This window comes from Pelobates fuscus, chromosome 10, assembly GCF_036172605.1.
Source record: "Pelobates fuscus isolate aPelFus1 chromosome 10, aPelFus1.pri, whole genome shotgun sequence".
NCBI classification, from domain to species: Eukaryota; Metazoa; Chordata; class Amphibia; order Anura; family Pelobatidae; genus Pelobates; species Pelobates fuscus.
In genome coordinates this window covers 41202444-41225473 of record NC_086326.1, presented here as the reverse complement: position 1 = coordinate 41225473, position 23030 = coordinate 41202444, and the positions used below count along the sequence as shown (strand labels likewise).

The 23030-nt window shown below is 39.6% G+C and overlaps 1 protein-coding gene across 3 annotated transcripts in view; it reads right to left on the bottom strand.

The window, feature by feature from the left end:
* Positions 1–23030, bottom strand: part of LOC134575555 (tumor necrosis factor receptor superfamily member 1A-like) — a 486416-nt gene that overhangs the window by 428097 nt on the left and 35289 nt on the right. Inside the window, exons 3-11 of one of the 3 annotated variants that reach the window (XR_010085691.1) lie at positions 19735–19863; positions 18862–19008; positions 15338–15422; positions 13618–13685; positions 12542–12655; positions 12138–12167; positions 9825–9850; positions 9176–9344; positions 4283–4658 (exon numbers count right to left, since the gene is read on the bottom strand). Coding sequence is in view for 2 of the 3 variants with exons in the window: in XM_063434852.1 (XP_063290922.1) it covers positions 4402–4658; positions 9176–9344; positions 9825–9850; positions 12138–12167; positions 12542–12655; positions 13618–13685; positions 15338–15422; positions 18862–19008; positions 19735–19863 (1025 nt within the window). In the remaining variant the exon portion in view is untranslated. Of the gene's footprint in view, positions 1–3495; positions 4659–9175; positions 9345–9824; positions 9851–12137; positions 12168–12541; positions 12656–13617; positions 13686–15337; positions 15423–18861; positions 19009–19734; positions 19864–23030 lie in introns of those variants that run through there. The other 2 variants (XM_063434852.1, XM_063434853.1) reach the window with 2 other exon arrangements.

Here is a 23030-nt window from a genome sequence, read left to right as displayed (position 1 = left end):
TATTGCTCTAAGTGTGGTTTTAAACCACAATGATTTTAAAAAACAAATAGTTTCAGGCGTAAGACTCAGAGCTGTCAGAGCATTAGACTCTCAGAGCTGTAAGACTCTCAGAACTGATTTTGAGCAGTTTACTGGACAGTGGTTTATGAGAACGGACACCATAGTCAGTGATGCCCTGATTGGAGTTTTTCCCCCCCAGTATTGACAGACCCACTGAACAGTGATTTAGCAGGGTAATTTCAAAATAAGTATATGTTTATTGAGTCTGTCCCTTCTCACTCAGTTTACACTTGTATAGTCTATAATCCTGTGTCACCTTGCTACACCACAACTACCTTGCACATCTTACAAATTGTATACTATTGTTTAGCTGGACCAAACCAATTTCTCTCTTCTCTGTTACACTGGCACAAGCAGTGACTCTTGTGTAGTTATTTTCTACCTACTCTAGATTGTAAGCTCACATGTACAAGGCCTCCCTCACCTCTTGTATCTGTGCACCTCACATTGCTTGATCTTGTTAGCTGTTGATATCCTTGTATACCCATTATAAAATGCTGCAGAATATGTTTAACCCCTTCAGGACCGGCCTGTTTTTGCGATGTTTGTACGTTAAGGACCAGAGCAGTTTTAACACTTTTGTGGTGTTTGTGTTTAGCTGTAATTTTCCGCTCTCTCATTTACGGTTCCCATACAAGTTATATATTGTTTTTTTTCAAGACAAGAAGGGCTTTCTTTACATACCAGTATTTATATTATGTCATATATTGTATTTAAAAAAAATAATGAAATATGGTGAAAAATAAAAAAAAAAACATGTTTTTGGACTTTTACTTGAAAAATCTTTTACTTATCTACAAAAGCTAATGAAAAAAACTGCTAAATAGATTCAAAATTTTGTCCCGAGTTTAAAAACACCCAGTGTTTACATGCTTTATTGCTTTTTTTTGCAAGTTATAGGCCTATAAATACAAGTAGGAAATTGCTGTTTCCATATATATATATTTTAAATGTATCAATAGTGACATTGTTACACCGTTATCTGTCATAAATCCCCGAAACACACCTAACATGTACATATTTTTTAAAGTAGACAACCCAGGGTATTTAAAATGGGGTATGTCCAGTCTTTTTTAGTAGCCACCTAGTCACAAACACTGGCCAAAGTTAGCATTTATATTTGTTTGTGTGTTAAAAATGCAAAAACCGCTAACTTTGGCCGGTGTTTGTGACTAAGTGGCTACTAAAAAAGGCTGAACATACCCCATTTGCAATACCTTGGGTTGTCTTCTTTTGTAAATGGTATGCCATCATGGGGCTAATTCTCATTCCTTGGCTACCATACGCTGTCAAAGGCAACCTAACCAATCTGACAAATTTCAATAAAAAAAAAAAAAGTAAAATCAAGCCTTATATTTGACCCTGTAACTTTCACAAACACTATAAAACCTCTACATGTGGGGTACTGTTATACTCAGGAGACTTCGCTGAACACAAATATTAGTGTATCAGAACAGTAAAATATATCACAGCAATAATATCCTCAGTGAAAGAGCTGTTTGTGTGTGAAAAATGCAAAAAACTTCACTTTCACTGACAATATCATCGCTGTGATATATTTTACTGTTTTGAAACACTAATATTTGTGTTCAGCGAAGTCTCCCGAGTAAAACAGTACCCCCATGTACAGGATTTAGGGTGTCATAGAAAGTTACAGGGTTAAGCACAGTGCTAGCAAATTAAATTATCTGGACTTTTGGCCTGGGTTGGCAGGCAGGTCCCTCAAATTGCAATCATTAAAATTACTTAATTAGGTAAAAATATTACATAAATATGCACGTAGAATTTTAATATATATACATATTTATATATTTGACGTCTACGTGTATATTTATGAAATTATTAATGTAATTTTGTATGTGGACATATGTATATTTCGTATTATTTTTATTTATTTATTTATACATAGATATATATATCATTACATTCTAAGTGTATTTTGATATAAATATATATATATCAATATCAAAATACTGTTAGAATAAAATTGAATATATATATATAATTTTTTTTTAATTATTAAAAATTATTTTTATTTTTTGTTATTTATTTTTATTAACATATTATTTGTATTTTATAATAATATATATACCATATATATAGTTATTATATATATTGTATATATTCGTGTGTAATTTAAATATAAGTGTATTTTTATATTAATATACGTATATATAAATATAAAAATACACTTAGTGTGACATTATATATATGATACATATACATATATTATATATATAGATATAATACATGTATATATATCATATATATATACACATATTATAATTTTTTTTACACTGATTGTTTTTTTTTTTTTACTTTATTTTATGATTTTACACTTGCAGGGAGACTGCCTGTCAGCACAGACAGTCCCCCTGCAGGCAGATACAAAGACCCCTATTGCGGTCATGTGATCGAGTGATCACATGGCCGTGGGGTCCTGATCTGCCGAGGAGGGACTGCCCGGGCAGACAGGCAGTCCCCCTGGACCGGGAGGAGAGCTGATCGCCGCCGTGGGACCGACGGCGATCAGGTAAGTAGCCCAAAACCGTTATGACGGTTCAGGACCGTCAGCGGTCCAAACGCACGTTTTACCGCTGACGGTCCTGAACCGTCAGCGGTCCTGAAGGGGTTAAGCTTTGATAATAAATAATAATAATAATAATAATATGATATCTTGCAAGACACACATTTATTAGCACCAGTGACAAAAAGGCCATCAACCATAAATAATTCCAGTTCTCATTCACATGCAAAACACAAATCCATTATTATGTACACTAACACCGGCAGATCCCCATTCCTATAGCAAATGTTAAAACAATATATAACAACATGCGAACAACATGTGGGTCCTGAGTGACCCCAAACATTTCATTAGTGTGAATTAAAGATTTAGTCTAACGACTCTAGCCCAAAAGATAGATCCCCAGATGTTGTACAACTACCATGATGCTTTGTATACCATTGGAATACCTTTAGAATGTCTTTAGAATGGCAAAGCATCATGGAAGCTGTAGTTTTAAAACATCTGGGGATCTAGCTTTTGGGCGCCCATGGTCTAGGCATTTAAACCACTATACACACACTAGTGGTTATAGTTATAGGAGTATCCTGGCACCGTTTCACGGGTAAGCACCAAACATGAAACAGTGAAACTGTTTCAAACTGGTTTTACTATTACCCAAAGGATGGTTTTAGAGGACTCTTGGAACCCAAATTACTAAAACTGTCTGAAGTGGTTATGGTGCCTGGACTACAATTTAATACTGGAATTTGTTGAGTTATTATCCACTATATACATTGCCAGGATATCTCTAGAACGAATTGTACTTGCCATGGAGATATGAGTAAAATAGATTTTATTAGTATATCAGGAAATACAATCTTTACCTAGTGTTAAATATAAATGGTGCCCTTTTTGTTTTCTATGTCTCTGAGACGGCAAACAAATGACCCACAAAATGTACTGTTCTAGCTACACTGAAATGCCTACCCTAAAAGAAGAATCTTGTAAAAAAAATATATATATCCTGTAAAACTATAGTTCTTTATTTACAAGCATTTGCGTACATGTAATTGCCTTTCCCTATATTTTTTTATGTACATTATATATACAAATCTTCTAATAAAGTAATGATGCATGATTGGCAAGCTTATCAACTGTGATTCAGAAACATAAAATATTACATTGTAACTTAAAGTATTGTAAATGACTTTCTCTAAAATATAGGGAATGCATGGATCTCATTACTCAACCCTGAAAATCTTTTTTTTTTTTTTAAATAAATTACATCCATAAACATATACATTTGGCCGCAAACGAGACTCACAGATCCTTAATCCTCAACAGTGTAATTTCTTCAAGTTACACCACAGCGCAGATTAATATCAGGGAATAAATCATTGTGTAATTCTTTTTAATTTATACAGTAAAAACCCTGTGCTGTAGATTATCCTGAGCAATATAAACAAACTTGCACTTTTACATTTTGCAATTGGCCATTTTGTTTTAACAACCGAGAAAATGTTCATTCTACACGAGAAGGAAGTCCTCTTATTGAATCACTGGATGGTGATCTGCGACCTTCAGCCAACACGGCAATACATTGTGGTGTGTTTAGTGAAAATACAGTATAAACAGTATAAATATTTATAATCCTAATAAGAGTCAATGCAAGAGTCTGAGATATGCCTAGTTGGTTTTGGTTCCTGTACAAACATACTTCTCTATTTTGTCCTTTGGACTATGGGGAAGTTGAGAGATACAAAAATGAAATACATGACTTGTGAGCACAATGTACATTTAAAAAAAACCAAAAAACTTCAATAAGTCAATTATTATCCCTCCAGGATTCTTTCTATGGACCCTGCGAGGTCCATGTCTCGTAATACTCCAATGACAACATCTTTAGTGGCTCCTGAGGGCCCAACCTGTAGGCTCCATTTACTGAGCATGGCATACTGTGCGTCTCGAAGATGCTTGTTCTCGTGTTCGCAAGTGTCTATGATATTGTCGCTGAGGCCCAGTCGTCTAACAAATTCCTTCCAGCGTAATACTGGCACGCTATCAATGACTCTGTAAAACTCTGCCGTGCCTGGGTTAAAAACAATTAATTAAAAGAAATGAAATGATGGACAAGTGATGCATACAACTGATATTAATCAATGCAGAAACTCACTACTGAAATGAAAAATAAATAACATTTATTTTCGGGCACAGTATTATTTGGTGGAAATGAAAAGAAGATAATTTTATAAATAGACCTTTATATATTACAAAAACTACTCATAAATATGCAATATAAAATTAACAGTTGTCCTAGTTTACTGCTATAATGTCTTGGTATATGGCTACACTATGACCTCTCACTGAGATATTCATAACCTATCATCCAAATTTATCCTAAAACTGATCCTATGCTAGACTATATACACTGATCAGCCACAAAATTCAAATCACCTGCCTATATAGGACCCACGCAATGCTTTATGGGCCTTCTACACAACTCCACACATTTCGAGGACCATCCACATCTGGGTCATTCCCATGCCACTTGACAGAGATTATCATCACTCTCTGCATATCTAAAGGCCTAATGTAACAAGCCTTAGTGGCAATTTGTTGTTTTTCCACCCTCTATGGTGAGCCTTGGCTAACAAAAAATCACTTGCTATCACCAGTTATATGATTGAATGCCCTCTTTTACCTTGAATTGAAAATATTTCAAATTCTGATAGCTCAAAGTACTCTTTTGGTATTCAGATTTAATAGAGCTATTTAACTGCTTAAGGTTTAACTGTTCTTCTGTATGTGACAGATATGCTTCCTTCCTCTTTATGACCCTTACACATCTTAGAACAGAACACTGTCTCTTGTCCTATTTACATGCTCTTGTTGTACATGTCCAACCATTGGAGTGGCTCTACTTTCAGTATTGCCACACACCACCATCGATGACATTACTACCTCCACCTGAAGCCTCTCTGTTAGACCCCAGCTGAGGTCAAGGCTCTCTTCACAGAAAGGAGCCCTGGCTGATAGTCTGTTAACAAACCCACTGAGAGGTTGTTTTCTTCTTAAACATTCATGGCTCAAGACATGCAGCATGGAGAAAACTCGTCTTTGTTACATGTACCACGTACATCTCCTCTGCAGCTGTAATATCACATACCCTAATTTATTATTTGTTTATTCAGTTACCATTTCTGCCTAATCACCTGCCTAATATCATGTAGGTCCGCCCGCATGCTGTCAAAACAATGTGTAGAGGCATTGACTCCACAAAGCCATGGAACGTGTCCTGTGGTATCTGGCACCAATACACTAGCAGCAGATCCTCTAAGTCCTGCAAACTGTGAGGTGGGGCCTCCATGCATCAGATTTGCTGTTCCTGCACACCCAATAGATGCTCAATCAGATTGAGATCTGGGGAATTTGGAGGCCAAGGTAACACCTTGAACTCTGTTATGTTCCTCAAACCATTCCTGAACAATTTTTGCAGTATGGAAGGGTGCATTGTCGTGCTGAAAGAAGCCCCTGCCACTAAGAAACACCATTGTGATGACTAGTCTTCGGCTATACAGCCCCATACACAGCAAAAAGCAATGTACTGCATGTTCTGACACCTTTCTATCATGGCTAGTATTAAGTTTTTCAGCAATTTTAGCTACAGTAGTTCTTCTGTATGATCAGGCGGTCTAGCGTTCACTCCCCACATACATCAATGAGCCTTGGGCGCCCATGACCCTGATGTCGGTTCACTGGTTGTTCTTCTTACACCATTTTTGGAAGGTGCTAATCACTGCATACCAGGAACACCCTGCAAGACTTGCCGTTTGGGAGATGCTCTGACCCTGTTGTCTAAACCTCACAATTTGGCCCTTGTCAAAATCACTCGGATCTTTTCTCTAGACCATTTTTCCTGCTTCCAATACATAAAATTCAGGAACTGACAATTAACTTGCTACCTAATATGTCCAACCCCTTGACAGGTGCCATTGTAACAATTGTATTAATATTATTTACTTTGGTGGTTTTAATGTTGTGGCTGATCAGTGTACATCCATTTTAACAAAGTCAACACCTTGTGTAACTCTTTATGCTTGATCCTGCTAGGTGACTACAAAACCCATAAATTATCATACATAGCCAAACAGGCGTTATTTAAACAGTTCACAAGTATTTTTCTGGAAAGTACAAATACAAAAAGAGAAGTCCTGCGCTTAAGCAGCAAGGACTACAACACACATCAGCCCCAATATATAGTAAAAACCAAAGAAAAGAAAATGTTACTTGCGCTTTCTCCTTAATCCCTATGTATATTTAGACAAATGGAGGTCATTTAGTTGCTCCAATGGCCATTGGAGGGATGCCCGCCTGCCAACGTCAAGGTAGACCCCCCTAAGCGGGTCCTAACACTGACCCTTCAGCCTGCTTCCTTGAGCTTCTGGCAAAGATATCTCTAATGAGACAGAAAGGGGTATTTTTTATATACACCCCTTTACTTATTAACCCTTAATAGGGAACACATGGGATGGGTAGCAGCATTGTAACCAGGCTGTGTGATACAAAGTAAATACAAATACAAAAAGAGAAGTCCTGCGCTTAAGCAGCAAGGACTACAACACACATCAGCCCCAATATATAGTAAAAACCAAAGAAAAGAAAATGTTACTTGCGCTTTCTCCTTAATCCCTATGTATATTTAGACAAATGGAGGTCATTTAGTTGCTCCAATGGCCATTTGTCTAAATATACATAGGGATTAAGGAGAAAGCGCAAGTAACATTTTCTTTTCTTTGGTTTTTACTATATATTGGGGCTGATGTGTGTTGTAGTCCTTGCTGCTTAAGCGCAGGACTTCTCTTTTTGTATTTGTATTTACTTTGTATCACACAGCCTGGTTACAATGCTGCTACCCATCCCATGTGTTCCCTATTAAGGGTTAATAAGTAAAGGGGTGTATATAAAAAATACCCCTTTCTGTCTCATTAGAGATATCTTTGCCAGAAGCTCAAGGAAGCAGGCTGAAGGGTCAGTGTTAGGACCCGCTTAGGGGGGTCTGCCTTGACGTTGGCAGGCGGGCATCCCTCCAATGGCCATTGGAGCAACTAAATGACCTCCATTTGTCTAAATATACATAGGGATTAAGGAGAAAGCGCAAGTAACATTTTCTTTTCTTTGATTTTTCTGGAAAGTGTCTGCATTATCTGGGCAGTATGCTCCTCCCATCTCTTCACACCTTCTACAACCATCATTACCTAAGCAGCACGATGAGCATCACACACGTCCTCTAACTCACTCTACCTGATCAGCACACTAACTCCAGCTCCCCAGACCTCCTATAACCCACACTACCTGAGCAGCACACTCACTGCAGCTCCCCACGCTTACTATAACCCACACTTCCTGAGCAGCACAGTTACTCCAGCTCCCCAGACCTCCTATAACCCACACTACCTGAGCAGCACACTTACTGCAGCTCCCCACGCTTACTATAACCCACACTTCCTGAGCAGCACAGTTACTCCAGCTCCCCAGACCTCCTATAACCCACACTACCTGAGCAGCACACTTACTGCAGCTCCCCACGCTTACTATAACACACACTTCCTGAGCAGCACAGTTACTCCAGCTCCCCAGACCTCCTATAACCCACACTACCTGAGCAGCACACTTACTGCAGCTCCCCACGCTTACTATAACCCATACTTCCTGAGCAGCACAGTCACTCCAGCTCCCCAGACCTCCTATAACCCACACTACCTGAGCAGCACACTCACTGCAGCTCCCCACGCTTACTATAACCCATACTTCCTGAGCAGCACAGTCACTCCAGCTCCCCAAACCTCCTATAACCCACACTACCTGAGCAGCACACTTACTGCAGCTCCCCACGCTTACTATAACCCACAATTGCTGAGCAACACACTCACTACAGCTCCCCACACCTCCTATAACCCACACTATCTGAGCAGCAGGCCCACTGCAGCTCCCCACACCTCCTATAACCCACATTTCCTGAGCAGCACACTCACTACAGCTCCCCACACCTCCTATAACCCACACTACCTGTGCAGCACACTCACTGCAGCTCCCCACACCACCTATAACCCACACTACCTGAGCTACATGCACACTCCAGCTCCCCACACCTCCTATAACCCACACTACCTGAGCAGCACACTCACTGCAGCTCCCCACGCTTACTATAACCCACACTTCCTGAGCAACACACTCACTACAGTTCCCCACACCTCCAATAACCCACACTACCTGAGCGGCCACGCTCAGTCCAGCTCCTGACACCTCCAAATCCCACACTAACTGAGTAGCATGGTTACTGCAGCTCCACACACCTCCTATAACTCACACTACCGGAGCAGCATGCTCACTGCAGCTCCCCACACCTCCTACAAACTCCCTACACCATTTAATGTAAAATAAAGAAAGGAATAAGGATTTGAAAGATGGACAGCTTCTGAACACCTTAACCATATACAATAAGCTGTAGTGGTTATGGTACTTGGATAATCCCTTTAAGAGTTGTCTTTGTTTCCTTAGTTGTTCATTTTCTCAAATATCAATGCTAGACCAAACATTTGCACTCACTTTGGATCTGCTGAGCCCGTGCTGATAGTGTGATGTCCGGCAACTCGAGTAACGGAATTGTCACTTGAGTATCCAGAATCTGACTGTTCAGTACAGTTGACAACCCATATTCTCCATGTGCCTGTGTGATAGAGTGAATCGAGGTTTCCGGTGTAGTGGTCATACCAGTCTATTAAGAAAATAATTTAATGGTTAAGTAAATGATATGATACCTTAACATTATAAAACAAAATCTATCTATCCATCTACCCATTGTATCTATGTTTTCCGTCTCTTTGTCCATCCGTCCGTCGATCTATCTCTGATCAATAAGAAAGTCACTAATTGGGTATTATTTTTTGGGATGTTTAGAACAATATGGAAAGAGAGTATGAGTTAGGATTGTTTTCATAAGATAACTGGGTATGAGTTAGGGTAGTGTCAGAGGTCTTATGATACAGATTAGGGTATAAGGCACTGTCAGGGATGAAGTAAGGTCTGATAAGGTACAAGTTAGGGTACAGGACACAGTCATAGATGAAGTGAGGTCTGATAATGTGTAGGTTAGGGTATAAGGTGCTGCCATTGTAGATATAAATAATTAGACTTTTCTAATTAAGTGCAAGTCGTAGGTTAGGTACATCACAGTTGGAGGAGTGATATTACTCACAATGCTGCTTTTCTGGGGTTTCAAATCTGTAAAATATGAATTTATTGCATAAATTAATTACGTCCATATTCATATTTGAAACCATTACATTTTTGTTAAATTTGTATGTTTGCATTAATCGTATTATATTTTATTTTTCTTGCTAAATCCTTAGTTTATTAATACATGTGGAGGTTAGGGATCCTATTAATTGATTACCCACCCCTCCAATTGACATGGTTGCTCAAATTACCTAAATTCTTTGGTATTCCTTTATATTAGGGGATACCTGCGTACTGTTTAGGATACCCAAGTGTCCCGAGGACCCCATAAAATTTATTTTAAAATTATTTTTGTTTTTGTCTATTTTTGAGGTGGTCTAAAATAATTAACATGCCAGCAGGTACAGGAACTTGTGCCTTCAGTTTTACTTAATGCAAACACTGTATGCAACTTGATTGCTTCATACAGGCAGAACAGCTATTCAGAAGTGTATAAATCACTCATGAATTTTCTGTAATCAGGGATATCACCCAATGAAGATAGGTAGGTCGATTGGGTTAGAGGAACACCCTAAACACCTAACACACTAGAAATTTCATCTTTTAGAAATTAACCTTGTTACACCCCCCATAGCTATCAATCAGACAACCGGTCCTCTTACTTCCTGGTTTGTTTAGCTTAGTGGAGCTAAACTCAAGAGGAGCAATTGTCCAGAGTATCTGCCTTGCTAAGACTTCTCATTGAGCTGAGTTGCAATTGGAAGACTGATTATACAGTCACATAAAGTTTGGGCAGGGGAAAACTTATATTTGTAGAGATACCCACAATGAAAAAATGCATTCTTAAATGCGTGCATTTTAAAAAAAAATGTGGGGTATATTAATTCAATAGTGTTTTTTTTAATATATATTTTGTTTTGTATTTGTGCAGTGAAGTGTCCCTTTATGTTGGAGTGGCTAGCTTCTAATGATGTCACACAGTGATGACACCATGTGGACAGCAGCTATATAATGATCAACCACAACATGATTAAACATGACAAAAGGTTCAAGGTTGTTGCCTTGATCACCACATTTTCCAGATCTCAATCCGATTGAGCATCTGTGGGATGTGCTGGAGGCCCCACCTCGCAACATGCAGGACTTAAAGGATCTACTGCTGTCTTGTTGCCAGATACCACAGGAAACGTTCAGAGATCTTGTGGTATCCATGCCTCAAAGCATCAGGGCTGTTTTGGCATTACAAAGGGGACCTACACGATGTTAGGCTGGTGGTTTTAATGTTGGGGCTGGTCAGAGTATATAAAAAAAATTACCAGCAGACTATGGGAACTAAATGGTAAATGGCTCCAGGTGAAGTTTAGAGCAACTTTTATCTAACAGTCTATGGTGTTTATGTGATTATAGTGATAAAACCACCATCTTGTGGTACATTTTTGTGGTTTACTAGCAATGGTCAACAACTAAACCACTGCTAGTGTCCATAATTCATCTGTTTAATTACATAGCACAATCTCTCAATGCAGTAAAATCTCTTTCATTATTAATCTCAGTGTCATTAACAGGGTTATTCACTAAGGGGACATTTTAAGGTAAATTCAAAGTAATATTCAATTTTAAGGTCAAAATAGGCAAACAGGAAGCGGTCTTTAAGTTAGCTATGCTTTTAGCTTATCTATTCTGGCCTTTAATTTGAAATTCCCGTTGAATTCTCACTTTAGTAAATAGCCCTGACAGTGTTTCTGCTACTGTAGGTGAAATCTCCTTGCCTCGAGTTTAATTAAATTACTTCATTTTGTATTTCTTTGCACTGAGTATGTGCATCAATACAAGCAAGTTGATCAGTGTCGCTGATTGTGTGCATTTTTTTTATTTTTTTTGCTTGTGATAAAAACAAGTTTTAAAATAATTTTCAGATAAAAAATTTAAATTTCAAAGAAATTTTAGACTTTTAACCCCTTAAGGACACATGACATGTGTGACATGTCATGATTCCCTTTTATTCCAGAAGTTTGGTCCTTAAGGGGTTAAAGGAGAACTGTCACTTCCCTGGAAATTTTACCATTGAATAAAACATCGAACATCACCGACAACTTGTGTTAACCCCTTTTCATGTGATGCACTGATTTCTTTTATATGTGTATTAAGATGCAGCATTAGATATCACAATTCAGTTAAATCCTGGCACAGTCAGCAGGGCATAGATTAGCAGAAACCTACGATGGAGGCACCCAGTTCCAAGATACGTGCAGTGTGGATTTCTATATTTAATTTAATTTTTTCATGCCTCACAAATACATTTTTGTTAAATAGCAGGGATAAGTAAACATACCATCAAAGATCCTGAGTAGTGGAAGTCCGCCTTTAAATAAAACAAGCCAATAGTTTATTACTAATATAACTCCAGTATTCAGTAAACGAAAAAAAAAACAGAAAAACACAAAACAACAAAGAAAAATACATAAAAAAACTTTACAGAATAGTGAATGTCCATTTGATTTATCCTTATTTCAGGGATTTTTTTTAAAGGTTTCAAAATTCATTATTAGTAATTAACCGTAATAATAAATAATCTGCGAAAATTTCAACTTATACGAATACCCGTGAAAATAGCATCAATGCACTTTGGGAAGTTAACATAACTATAGCTATAAGCAATGATATTTCATCACATATCCCAGACACAAAGCTCTAACACAGCATCACACAGATATTTCCCCTCCTGCCTCTCCTTACCGCAGGGTGATGGGCTGGACTGAGTGCGTTTCTTGTGCATGTGAATGGCGCCCAACACAAAGGCGATAAGCAGCATGCATGCTGCTCCAGAAACCACATAGAGTGTAATAGTCTCTGAAAATACATTAATTTATGGTTCAATTGCGTGTTATCAAAAAATTGAAACATTTTAAAATAAGTTTTACATTTTATCTAACAAAAATATTGGTTACAAGGAAGAGAAAAAAAATATTATTTGAGGTACTGGAACTGTATTTGGATAACTTCCTTGAATACAGAATCTCTTTCTACCAAATCATATTTCTTGTGCCTGGATTAATAAAAAAAAATTTTTGGACCACAAGCAACAACAAACCCCCAAAAAAGGCCTCTGAAAAGCTTCAGTCAATATTAAATGCTGACTGAATCCGTAAAAATAACAGTTCTATTCACAAAAAAATGAGAATTCGAAGTGGATTTCAAATTTAAGGTCCACATAGCCAAACTGGAAAAAATCTCTCATTCCGCTGTGCTTTAATTTGAGCTACTTTAGGTCTTAGATTTGGAATTCACTTTGAATTCTCACTTTTGTAAACAACCCTGTTAAAGCTGTCTGTATTTAGTTTTAACCATAGAGTGTTCTCCTGACCGAATTTCATAACCTCCACAATAAAGATACGTGCTGCCTGTGTATGTGTAATGCAACAGAGTCCCACCAGTTTCATTGATTTAGATTAATTAATTAATAGCAATTATATGAGTGAATGCACGCCGTAATGGCGATTTGAAGGTTAATTTCTCCCGAGATTATTAGACAGAACAGATACATTAATAATCAAACTGTCACTTTTGTTTTTGTTCTGAAGAATGTATTGACGAGAGAGAGAGAGGGTCATTTGTGATTCTGAACGTGAATTCTCAGTTAATCTCAAATTGGAAATACAGAGAATTATGGATCCCGGATGTGATTTACCAAATAATCCCACACTAAGAGCACTCGATGCCTTGGCGTAAAACCTGGCAGAATTCATAAACTGCCCATGTAAACATGGCATTCCGCAAACCTTGTAGATAACAAGACTCAGGTAAGGACTTACTGTTCTCATCAGGATTCTTGATAGTTTCGGTTGGAGGGCAGTGATCTTGACAATCTGTAGTTGTACACCTAAAATGAAATACCCCATGTGAGAACAAGGAAATATTCATTTCTGCTAAGTGAATACCACTGAGAGAAAAAACCCAGTGACAGAGTATAAACCCTTCCCAGTCAATGAATCTCAAACAATCTGATAGAAGAAACCACAACTGTGTCTGAAAAAAAAGTCAAAATTAAAAAAGGGGGGGAAAAAAAATCATGCTTTAGAAAAATTACTGATTAATTCTTGTTATCAGAATTATTATCCCAACAAACTCATAAAAAAAAATATAAAATAATTTTGCACAACAGCATTGAAATACACCTCTTTAACAGATTTAGGAATTTGTTTTATTCTGAGCTGCAATTTGTCCAAATGTGTGCTGATTAGTTGCTTGTCCAAATTCCCAAAGCTGAGCTGTGGCTGAGTCACAAACCAAACCAAACACACAATAACAAATCAACTGTCTCAAATTAGGTGTTTTTTGGATGAAGTTGTTTAGCCAAAAAATGTGTAATCGCTGTACACAAGTCTCGAGTTCTTGCAAAATTATTGGCTGGGCCTCTCCAATTAGCAAACACAAATGTACTTGCACACACCCATCACAGATATACACACACATCCATAACATACATAAACAGGAGCACATAGCCACTCACAGATACAAAAATATACACACTGCCATATATATACACACACACACACACACACACACAATTGCACAAGCATGTACATACTGCTAATAAACATACATACTGAAAAATACACATACACACACACACACACACTTACACACAAATACACAGGCATATAAACACTGCTACGATGCCATGATACACAATGCCACACACACACACATTGCCATACACATATATATACTAGGGATCTGACATCACTTCCTCCCAGCGCTGCCCTGCAAGAGAGTAATGGAGGTTGTCAATACAACCTTGAAGGGGCCCAATCCACCTCAAATGTGAAATGGACCGGCTAGGAGAGACACATTTATCTTCCCAACCTGACTGCATAGCACTAGCGGGCCCTGGAGCGTCACTGTGCGTGCCGTATAATGGAGTATTGGCCGTCACCACCTATTGGCGGCCATACTGGTACATCAGAGACACGCCAATTAGAGACAAACTGATTAGAGACAGTTAGACAGAGGACAATTTAATCTTTAAAGGGGAACTGTCATGTATAGGGTTTTTGCATAACCTATAGTCAACTAAAAATGATCATGGGGTTGTTATTTTTATTTAATTTTTTTACACTGACTTTCACTTCATTGCATTGCTACATAACATTAATTGGGGTGTGGGAAAGAGGAACTGCCATCTTCAGAAAGGGATAGTTCCTTTTTAAACAGGAACACAAACACACACACATCCAACACATGCACACATGGAAAAAATATATAATCAGACATTATACTGCAGAATAGCTGAACTGTTGATTATTGGTATTGTGGAGTTTATTTACAGCATCAGAAACATATTGTAACAATTCCTGCCCTCGCCATTCCACTGCGGGTAACAGTTTATGTTGCAGTTTCTTGAATTCAATATAATTTTGGCAATAGATGCTGGCTGTGATCTCAGATATTTTCAGATATTAGACACAGTAGAACAATTAGAGTTTATTATCCTCCCCCACCCCATGGTGGACGAGACACATCTATACTCACATGTTGCACGGCTGGCATTTGTTCTCTGAGTGATCAATATAGAAGCCAAATTTGCAAGCGCACACAGTATCGCTATATCCGCGGCCTGCAACAGACAAAGATGTATTTTTAGCAGTGGTGGTCAGAGACAGAGGGTTACCAGAGTCCCCTAATACAACAGATAATCACGCTGATTTTTTCTCATTCCAGAGGTCATCAGTAGAAATTGTCTAAAGAAAATTCTCCATTCAGTGACAAAATCAGAAGGATAAGATCAATGTTGGATTTATACCCCAGGTACGCGTCCAAAGAGATTACTACTGCAAGACACCCCTTACCTCCGGGACGCAGTGGCGGATCCAGAGCCTGATCTCGGGAGGGACACTTGTAGATTATTTAAAGAAATAATCCAGACACAATAACCACTACAGCTCAGTGCAGTGGTTATGGTGTCAATAGTTCCCGGGACCCCCTCCCAGAGTAAGTAGTCAAACCGTTTAGGAACAGTTTGACAACTTACCTAAGGTCTGCTGGGAAATGGGGCTGTAGTAGGGTATAGGAGCAGTGGTGTGTGTGTGTGTGAGAGTGGTGCAATGTGTAAGGGGTGCAGTGTGTGTGTGTGTGTGTGTGAGGGGGACAGTGTGTGAGCAGTGTGTGTGTGAAGGTTGTAGTGTGTGAGTGAGGGCGGCAGTGTATGTCAGGGATGCAGTGTACAGGGAGTGCAGAATTATTAGGCAAGTTGTATTTTTGAGGATTAATTTTATTATTGAACAACAACCATGTTCTCAATGAACCCAAAAAACTCATTAATATCAAAGCTGAATATTTTTGGAAGTAGTTTTTAGTTTGTTTTTAGTTTTAGCTATTTTAGGGGGATATCTGTGTGTGCAGGTGACTATTACTGTGCATAATTATTAGGCAACTTAACAAAAAACAAATATATACCCATTTCAATTATTTATTTTTACCAGTGAAACCAATATAACATCTCAACATTCACAAATATACATTTCTGACATTCAAAAACAAAACAAAAACAAATCAGTGACCAATATAGCCACCTTTCTTTGCAAGGACACTCAAAAGCCTGCCATCCATGGATTCTGTCAGTGTTTTGATCTGTTCACCATCAACATTGCATGCAGAAGCAACCACAGCCTCCCAGACACTGTTCAGAGAGGTGTACTGTTTTCCCTCCTTGTAAATCTCACATTTGATGATGGACCACAGGTTCTCAATGGGGTTCAGATCAGGTGAACAAGGAGGCCATGTCATTAGATTTTCTTCTTTTATACCCTTTCTTGACAGCCACGCTGTGGAGTACTTGGACACGTGTGATGGAGCATTGTCCTGCATGAAAATCATGTTTTTCTTGAAGGATGCAGACTTCTTCCTGTACCACTGCTTGAAGAAGGTGTCTTCCAGAAACTGGCAAAAGGACTGGGAGTTGAGCTTGACTCCATCCTCAACCCGAAAAGGCCCCACAAGCTCATCTTTGATGATACCAGCCCAAACCAGTACTCCACCTCCACCTTGCTGGCGTCTGAGTCGGACTGGAGCTCTCTGCCCTTTATCAATCCAGCCACGGGCCCATCCATCTGGCCCATCAAGACTCACTCTCATTTCATCAGTCCATAAAACCTTAGAAAAATCAGTCTTGAGATATTTCTTGGCCCAGTCTTGACGTTTCAGCTTGTGTGTCTGGTTCAGTGGTGGTCGTCTTTCAGCCTTTCTTACCTTGGCCTTGTCTCTGAGTATTGCACACCTTGTGCTTTTGGGCACTCCAGTGATGTTGCAGCTCTGAAATATGGCCAAACTGGTGGCAAGTGGCATCTTGGCAGCTGCACGCTTGACTTTTCTCAGTTCATGGGCAGTTATTTTGCGCCTTGGTTTTTCCACACGCTTCTTGCGACCCTGTTGACTATTTTGAATGAAACGCTTGATTGTTCGATGATCACGCTTCAGAAGCTTTGCAATTTTAAGAGTGCTGCATCCCTCTGCAAGATATCTCACTATTTTTTACTTTTCTGAGCCTGTCAAGTCCTTCTTTTGACCCATTTTGCCAAAGGAAAGGAAGTTGCCTAATAATTATGCACACCTGATATAAGGTGTTGATGTCATTAGACCACACCCCTTCTCATTACAGAGATGCACATCACCTAATATGCTTAATTGGTAGTAGGCTTTCGAGCCTATACAGCTTGGAGTAAGACAACATGCATAAAGAGGATGATGTGGTCAAAATACTAATTTGCCTAATAATTCTGCACTCCCTGTATATGTGGGACAGTATGTGTGTGTAACAGTTGCAGTGTGTGTGTGTGTGAGTATTGCAGTGTGGGCAATGTGTGTGTATGGGGCGGCAGTGTATGGGGCAGTGTGTGTGTAGAGTGTGTGTGTTTGGGGGAGCAGTATGTGTGTATGGGGGCAGTGTGTGTATGGGGGCAGTGTGTGTATGGGGGGCAGTGTGTGTGTATGGGGAGCAGTATGTGTGTATGGGGAGCAGTATGGGGGGCAGTGTGTGTATGGGGGGCAGTGTGTGTGTATGGGGGCAGTGTGTGTATGGGGGCAGTGTGTGTATGGGGGCAGTGTGTGTATGGGGGCAGTGTGTGTGTATGGGGAGCAGTGTATGTGTATGGGGAGCAGTGTATGTGTATAAGGGGCAGTATGTGTGTATGGGGGGCAGTATGGGGGGCAGTGTGTGTGTATGGGGGGCAATGTGTGTGTATGGGGGGAAGTATGTGTGTGTGGGGGCAGTATGTGTATGGGGCAGTGTGTGTGTATGGGGGGCAGTGTGTGTGTATGGGGGGCAGTGTGTGTGTGTGTATGGGGGCAGTATGGGGGGCAGTGTGTGTGTATGGGGCAGTATGGGGGCAGTGTGTGTGTATGGGGCAGTGTGTGTGTATGGGGAGCAGTGTATGTGTATAAGGGGCAGTATGTGTGTATGGGGGGCAGTATGGGGGCAGTGTGTGTGTATGATGGGCAGTATGGGGGGCAGTGTGTGTGTATTGGGGGCAGTATGTGTGTATGGGGGACAGTATGTGTATGGGGGGCAGTGTGTGTGTATGGGGGCAGTATGGGGGGCAATGTGTGTGTATGGGGGGGCAGTGTATGTGTGTAGAGTGTGTGTGATAAGTATAGGGGGGCTTTTTTATTATAATATATATATAGATTTTTTTTATTTAATTAAAATAAATATTGATGTCCCCCCTCCCTTCTTACCTTTACTGGGAGGAGGGGGGACATTTCTTGATCCCTGGTGGTCCGGTGGGGATTCCCTGGTGGCCCAGTGGGGAGAGTGAACTCTAGCCCGCAGCTCCTGGGCTAGAGTTCACTCTCGCAAGATTTGGAGCGTTGCCGTGGTATGTTTAAACTGCATATGTCTGCTTATAAATATACAATTGTAATAACTCTACTGTAGACATATGGAACCTGGCGGCTATCGGCCTGATAAATACACCCATTGATAGACATGGCATTCATTTAATCTGGGACTAAGAGGCTATGTTGCCCAATTACATGAAATTTAAACAGAGTTTTCTTACATGGGATAGTTTCTTTTCCATTGTCACATTGGCTGCAGTTTTGACATATGAAATTGTCTGCGACTTTGACCTGATACTGGCCGTGTGGGCAACCGCACTCCGTATTCCTATTCCGAGTACAGTTGGATATCAATATTTGCCCGTATGCTGAAAGAGAGATGTCCAAAAATGTCACATATCAAGAAACGAGTTGAATTTCAGTAAATTTGGTGTATTATTTACCTCCTATCTTCCACTCAGGAGGATGGGGGAAAGGAGTCAGTAAAGCGATTGTGTCACTGCCCAAAAAAATCGGTTCCCACCAAAGGTTTGGCAGGTCAGCCTGGAGTGAATGCATACCTGGCTGCCTATCCACCATAAAAGCCGGTCCACTGAAGTTCAGGACTTGCAAGGAGCACTATTCCAATGCTCTCTGCATGGTCCTATTGCCCTGAGTATAGCGCGAGCGAGTCTAGAGATGTGTTGCGCCATGTTTATTGGAGACAGTTCCAATAACTGTACCCAAAAGCGGGACAGCAGGGAACAAAACCCAAAAATCAGGACGCTTGGGAGGCTAAAGGCCCCATTAATACACAATCATTACTATCTCATATAATAAAACTACTGCAGTCATGATCAGTGTGAGCATGAGTGGACCTACATAGGTTGCTTACATTATTTTACAATGTGAGTATCAGTGAACACATGCATTGCATACACTAAAAACATTGTCTACACTGCCTGGCTTCAGTCATTCACAATATGAGTGGACACATCCATTGTTATACACTGAGAGCTCTGTCTGCACTGCCTGGTATAAACTGGCACTGAATATGAGTGTGAGTGCGATAAGAACCTAGTTTGCACCTCCTGGCTGGCAGATTGGACACTTACATAGTACACACTGAGAGCATTGTTTGCACTTCTTGGCATAATTGGGGTTGTCTGTAAATTGCCCTTCGGCGCACGGTGCACATTCGGTGACTTTCTCCTTTTCAGGACAATCAGAGACCTTTCGGAATCCTGTAAAACAGTTTTAAAACAACACGTCAGTGATTCACTACAAGGACTGGGTATGAATGCCAATAATTACAATAATTTATATAGTGCCAATATATTCTGCAGTGTTGGAATATAGGTAAACAAGACAAACAGGAAATTCTTGCAAAAAATGATTGATATACTGGATCAGCAGGTAAAGTGGGCACTGCCCAAACGAGCTTACAATGTAAAAAGTGCACAGTGAAAGGGAATTATAACTACAGATTTTCTTTATCCTCCTTACCAGAAACCCATCTGTTAGATTGGCCATGTAGCGTTCTATAAACCGCACAAAGGATTTGTGGTGTAACTTACTGTAAATAGGTAGAACATGAAAAACTACCATACTTTTAATTAGCAGGAGAAACAGTCAGAGCGGACGGCTGGAATTTAATACCGAGTATAAGTAATACCAGGATTAGTACATAACAAAGAACCAACCACAACACTGACACAAAGAGCAATGAAATATTTAACAACATTTATTTCCTGGGAATTGTGAACACGTCTTGAAAAGATTGCAAAGTTTACGCCAAAACAGTCAAATCGGAAACATTTCCCATCTCAACTATTCTTTTTATAAAATCTTTAATCCTCTTGTGAATTATATTCTTATTACAGTTTAGTAAATTAATACATTAAGAACAGGATCTCTAAATCTGTGGCTTCTACTGCAGCGATGTAAGATTATCAAATATATTTTTTTATCAAACTACACTCATGAAAGAATGTGGGTGAATAACTTATTGAGGGCAATTTCTGTTAAATGTCATATCTACATTTTTAAGGGAATACCCCAAGCACCATGACCTCTGCAGCGCACAGTAGTGGCTATGATGTCAGGAGTGTCCTGGAACCCCCCATTATAAGAAGGAAGTCAAACCATTTTAGACTATTAGTTATGGTGCCTGGAGTGTTTAATTAAAGGGACACTCCAGGCACCCAGACCACTTCTGCTCATTGGAGTGGTCTGGGTGCCAACTCCCACTACTCTTAACCCTGCAAGTGTAATTATTGCAGTTTTTCATAAACTGCAATAATTACATTGCAGGGTTAACTCCACCTCTAGTGGCTGTCTATTAGACAGCCACTAGAGGTCACTTCCTAGTTTTTAGCACAGGTTTCCTGTGCTAGAGCGTCGCTGGACGTCCTCACGCTGTGTGAGGACCTCCAGCGTCGCTCAAAACCCCATAGGAAAGCATTGAAATGCTTTTTCAATGCTTTCTTATGGGGAGACGTAATGCGCATGCGCGGCATTTCCGCTCATGCGCTTTAGGTCTCCTCGGCCGGTGGGCGAGATTAGTAATCACAAGGAGGAGCGTCGCGGAGGCGGAGACAGCGGCGAGGGACATCGCCGCTGTCCCAGGTAAGTCACTGAAGGGGTTTTCACCCCTTCAGTAACCGGGGATTGGGGGATGGGAGGGAGAGGGACCCTCCAGTGCCAGAATAACGGATCGTTTTTCTGGCACTGGAGTTTCCCTTTAAGTATTAATTCAACATAGTACGGACTAAAAACTAGATTGGATCTTAAAGTAACTTTATTTCGGTGACAAAATCCCCTTTGTGTACCCAGAATATTTAAGAGAAAGAGCCCAATTAATCTGCTGTGTGAATTGTAAAAGAGCCATGTTACTGCCATGGGTAGTGCCATCTCGAAAGTTGCAAAGTGAATTATACAGAATTGTACTACTTGCATAATAAGCAATGTTTGAGAGGCATCTAGCCTTAAAAAAACAAAAAAAAACAAAGTCACTCAGACAATATCATCTCAGTGATGTGGTTGTGGCGCAGTGGCCTGTAATTTTAGCGTTGCTATGTGTAACATTGCAGTTTTGTAGAAACCGCGATGCTTAAATTGCTTGGTTAAATCCACCTCTAGTGACTGTCTTCCTGATACTAGAGGCTCTTCCTCTGCAACAACCTAGTTTTACTCATCAAATGCAGTTCATATGGAAGCACTGGCTACATTCACTTGATGTGCTCATGTGCATCTCCTCCCCAATGCCTAATTGAATTAGAAGCTACTGAGTGAGGCCTCCAGGAGTGGGTGGCAGTACGAAGTGAGTCTCGGCACTCTTTTTTTTTTTTTTTAACAGGGCTCTGAATCTACCTAGGGAGTAGAACACATTAGGAAAACGTATTTGCATATATATGTTCCTAACATTATAGTGTCCTTTAAAAGCTGTGTTTTCTATAAGCTTACTTTAGTGATTGGGTAAGATATTTTGAAATTTGGAATCTGGTTAATTCTTTCAAAATTCTTTACTTAGAACTTTTCAGAATGAACATAAACAATAAGATAACAAAAAAGTCACAATGTGGGGTAATGAACATGAGGCAGACATTGTTTCATATATATTACAGATGGTGAGAATGAGTAAGGAACATAATGTATGTCTCGGTCCAGACAGTGGGGTCCTTAGGAATCCATCAGCCAAGGCTCCTTTGTGGGCAAAAAATGTGTACTTACTGTTCCTGCAGAAACCTTGCACTGTGCATTTGGAGGGTCATTTTCAAATTGACATTGCACACAAGAAAAATTCCTTGCACTTATTACAAAGATATAGAAAATATATATCTTCTTTAGCGTTAATAAAAAAAAAAAAATAACAACATGAATTAAAATTAGAAAATTAAGTATAATGCTGCTGTTACTAACCCAAGGAGCAGGGGGGATGGGGACGGGGACGGGGACATATGCCTGTACCAGCTGAATGAGTTTCACATGTGAAGGGCTGTTGAGAAACAGTTATATTTCTATTTATTTTGTATGTATATTTTTGTAGCAATAAAGAAGATATATTTTCCCTATATCATTGTATCAACTCTGCTTTGAATGCAAGGGATTTTTCACAAGTGCAAAAGCAGTTTCTTTGGGTGCTTATCCGAATGCAATAAACTGGCCACGTCTATGACGTTCACCATTATGGTAAACAAGCAAATGAAAATCCCAAATAAAATAAAAAAGCCAGCTTTCACACAGAGCACAGCATAATAACAGAATTCATGAGATTAAGCTGGTTTATGAATAAGCAAGAGTTAGGAACAAGAGACCTTACCAAAAGTACAGAACACAATGCGTCACTAGTCAGCTGGAGAAGCCGGTTCTCGTGTAATAACACCCACTTACCAGAAACTCAATCACTAGC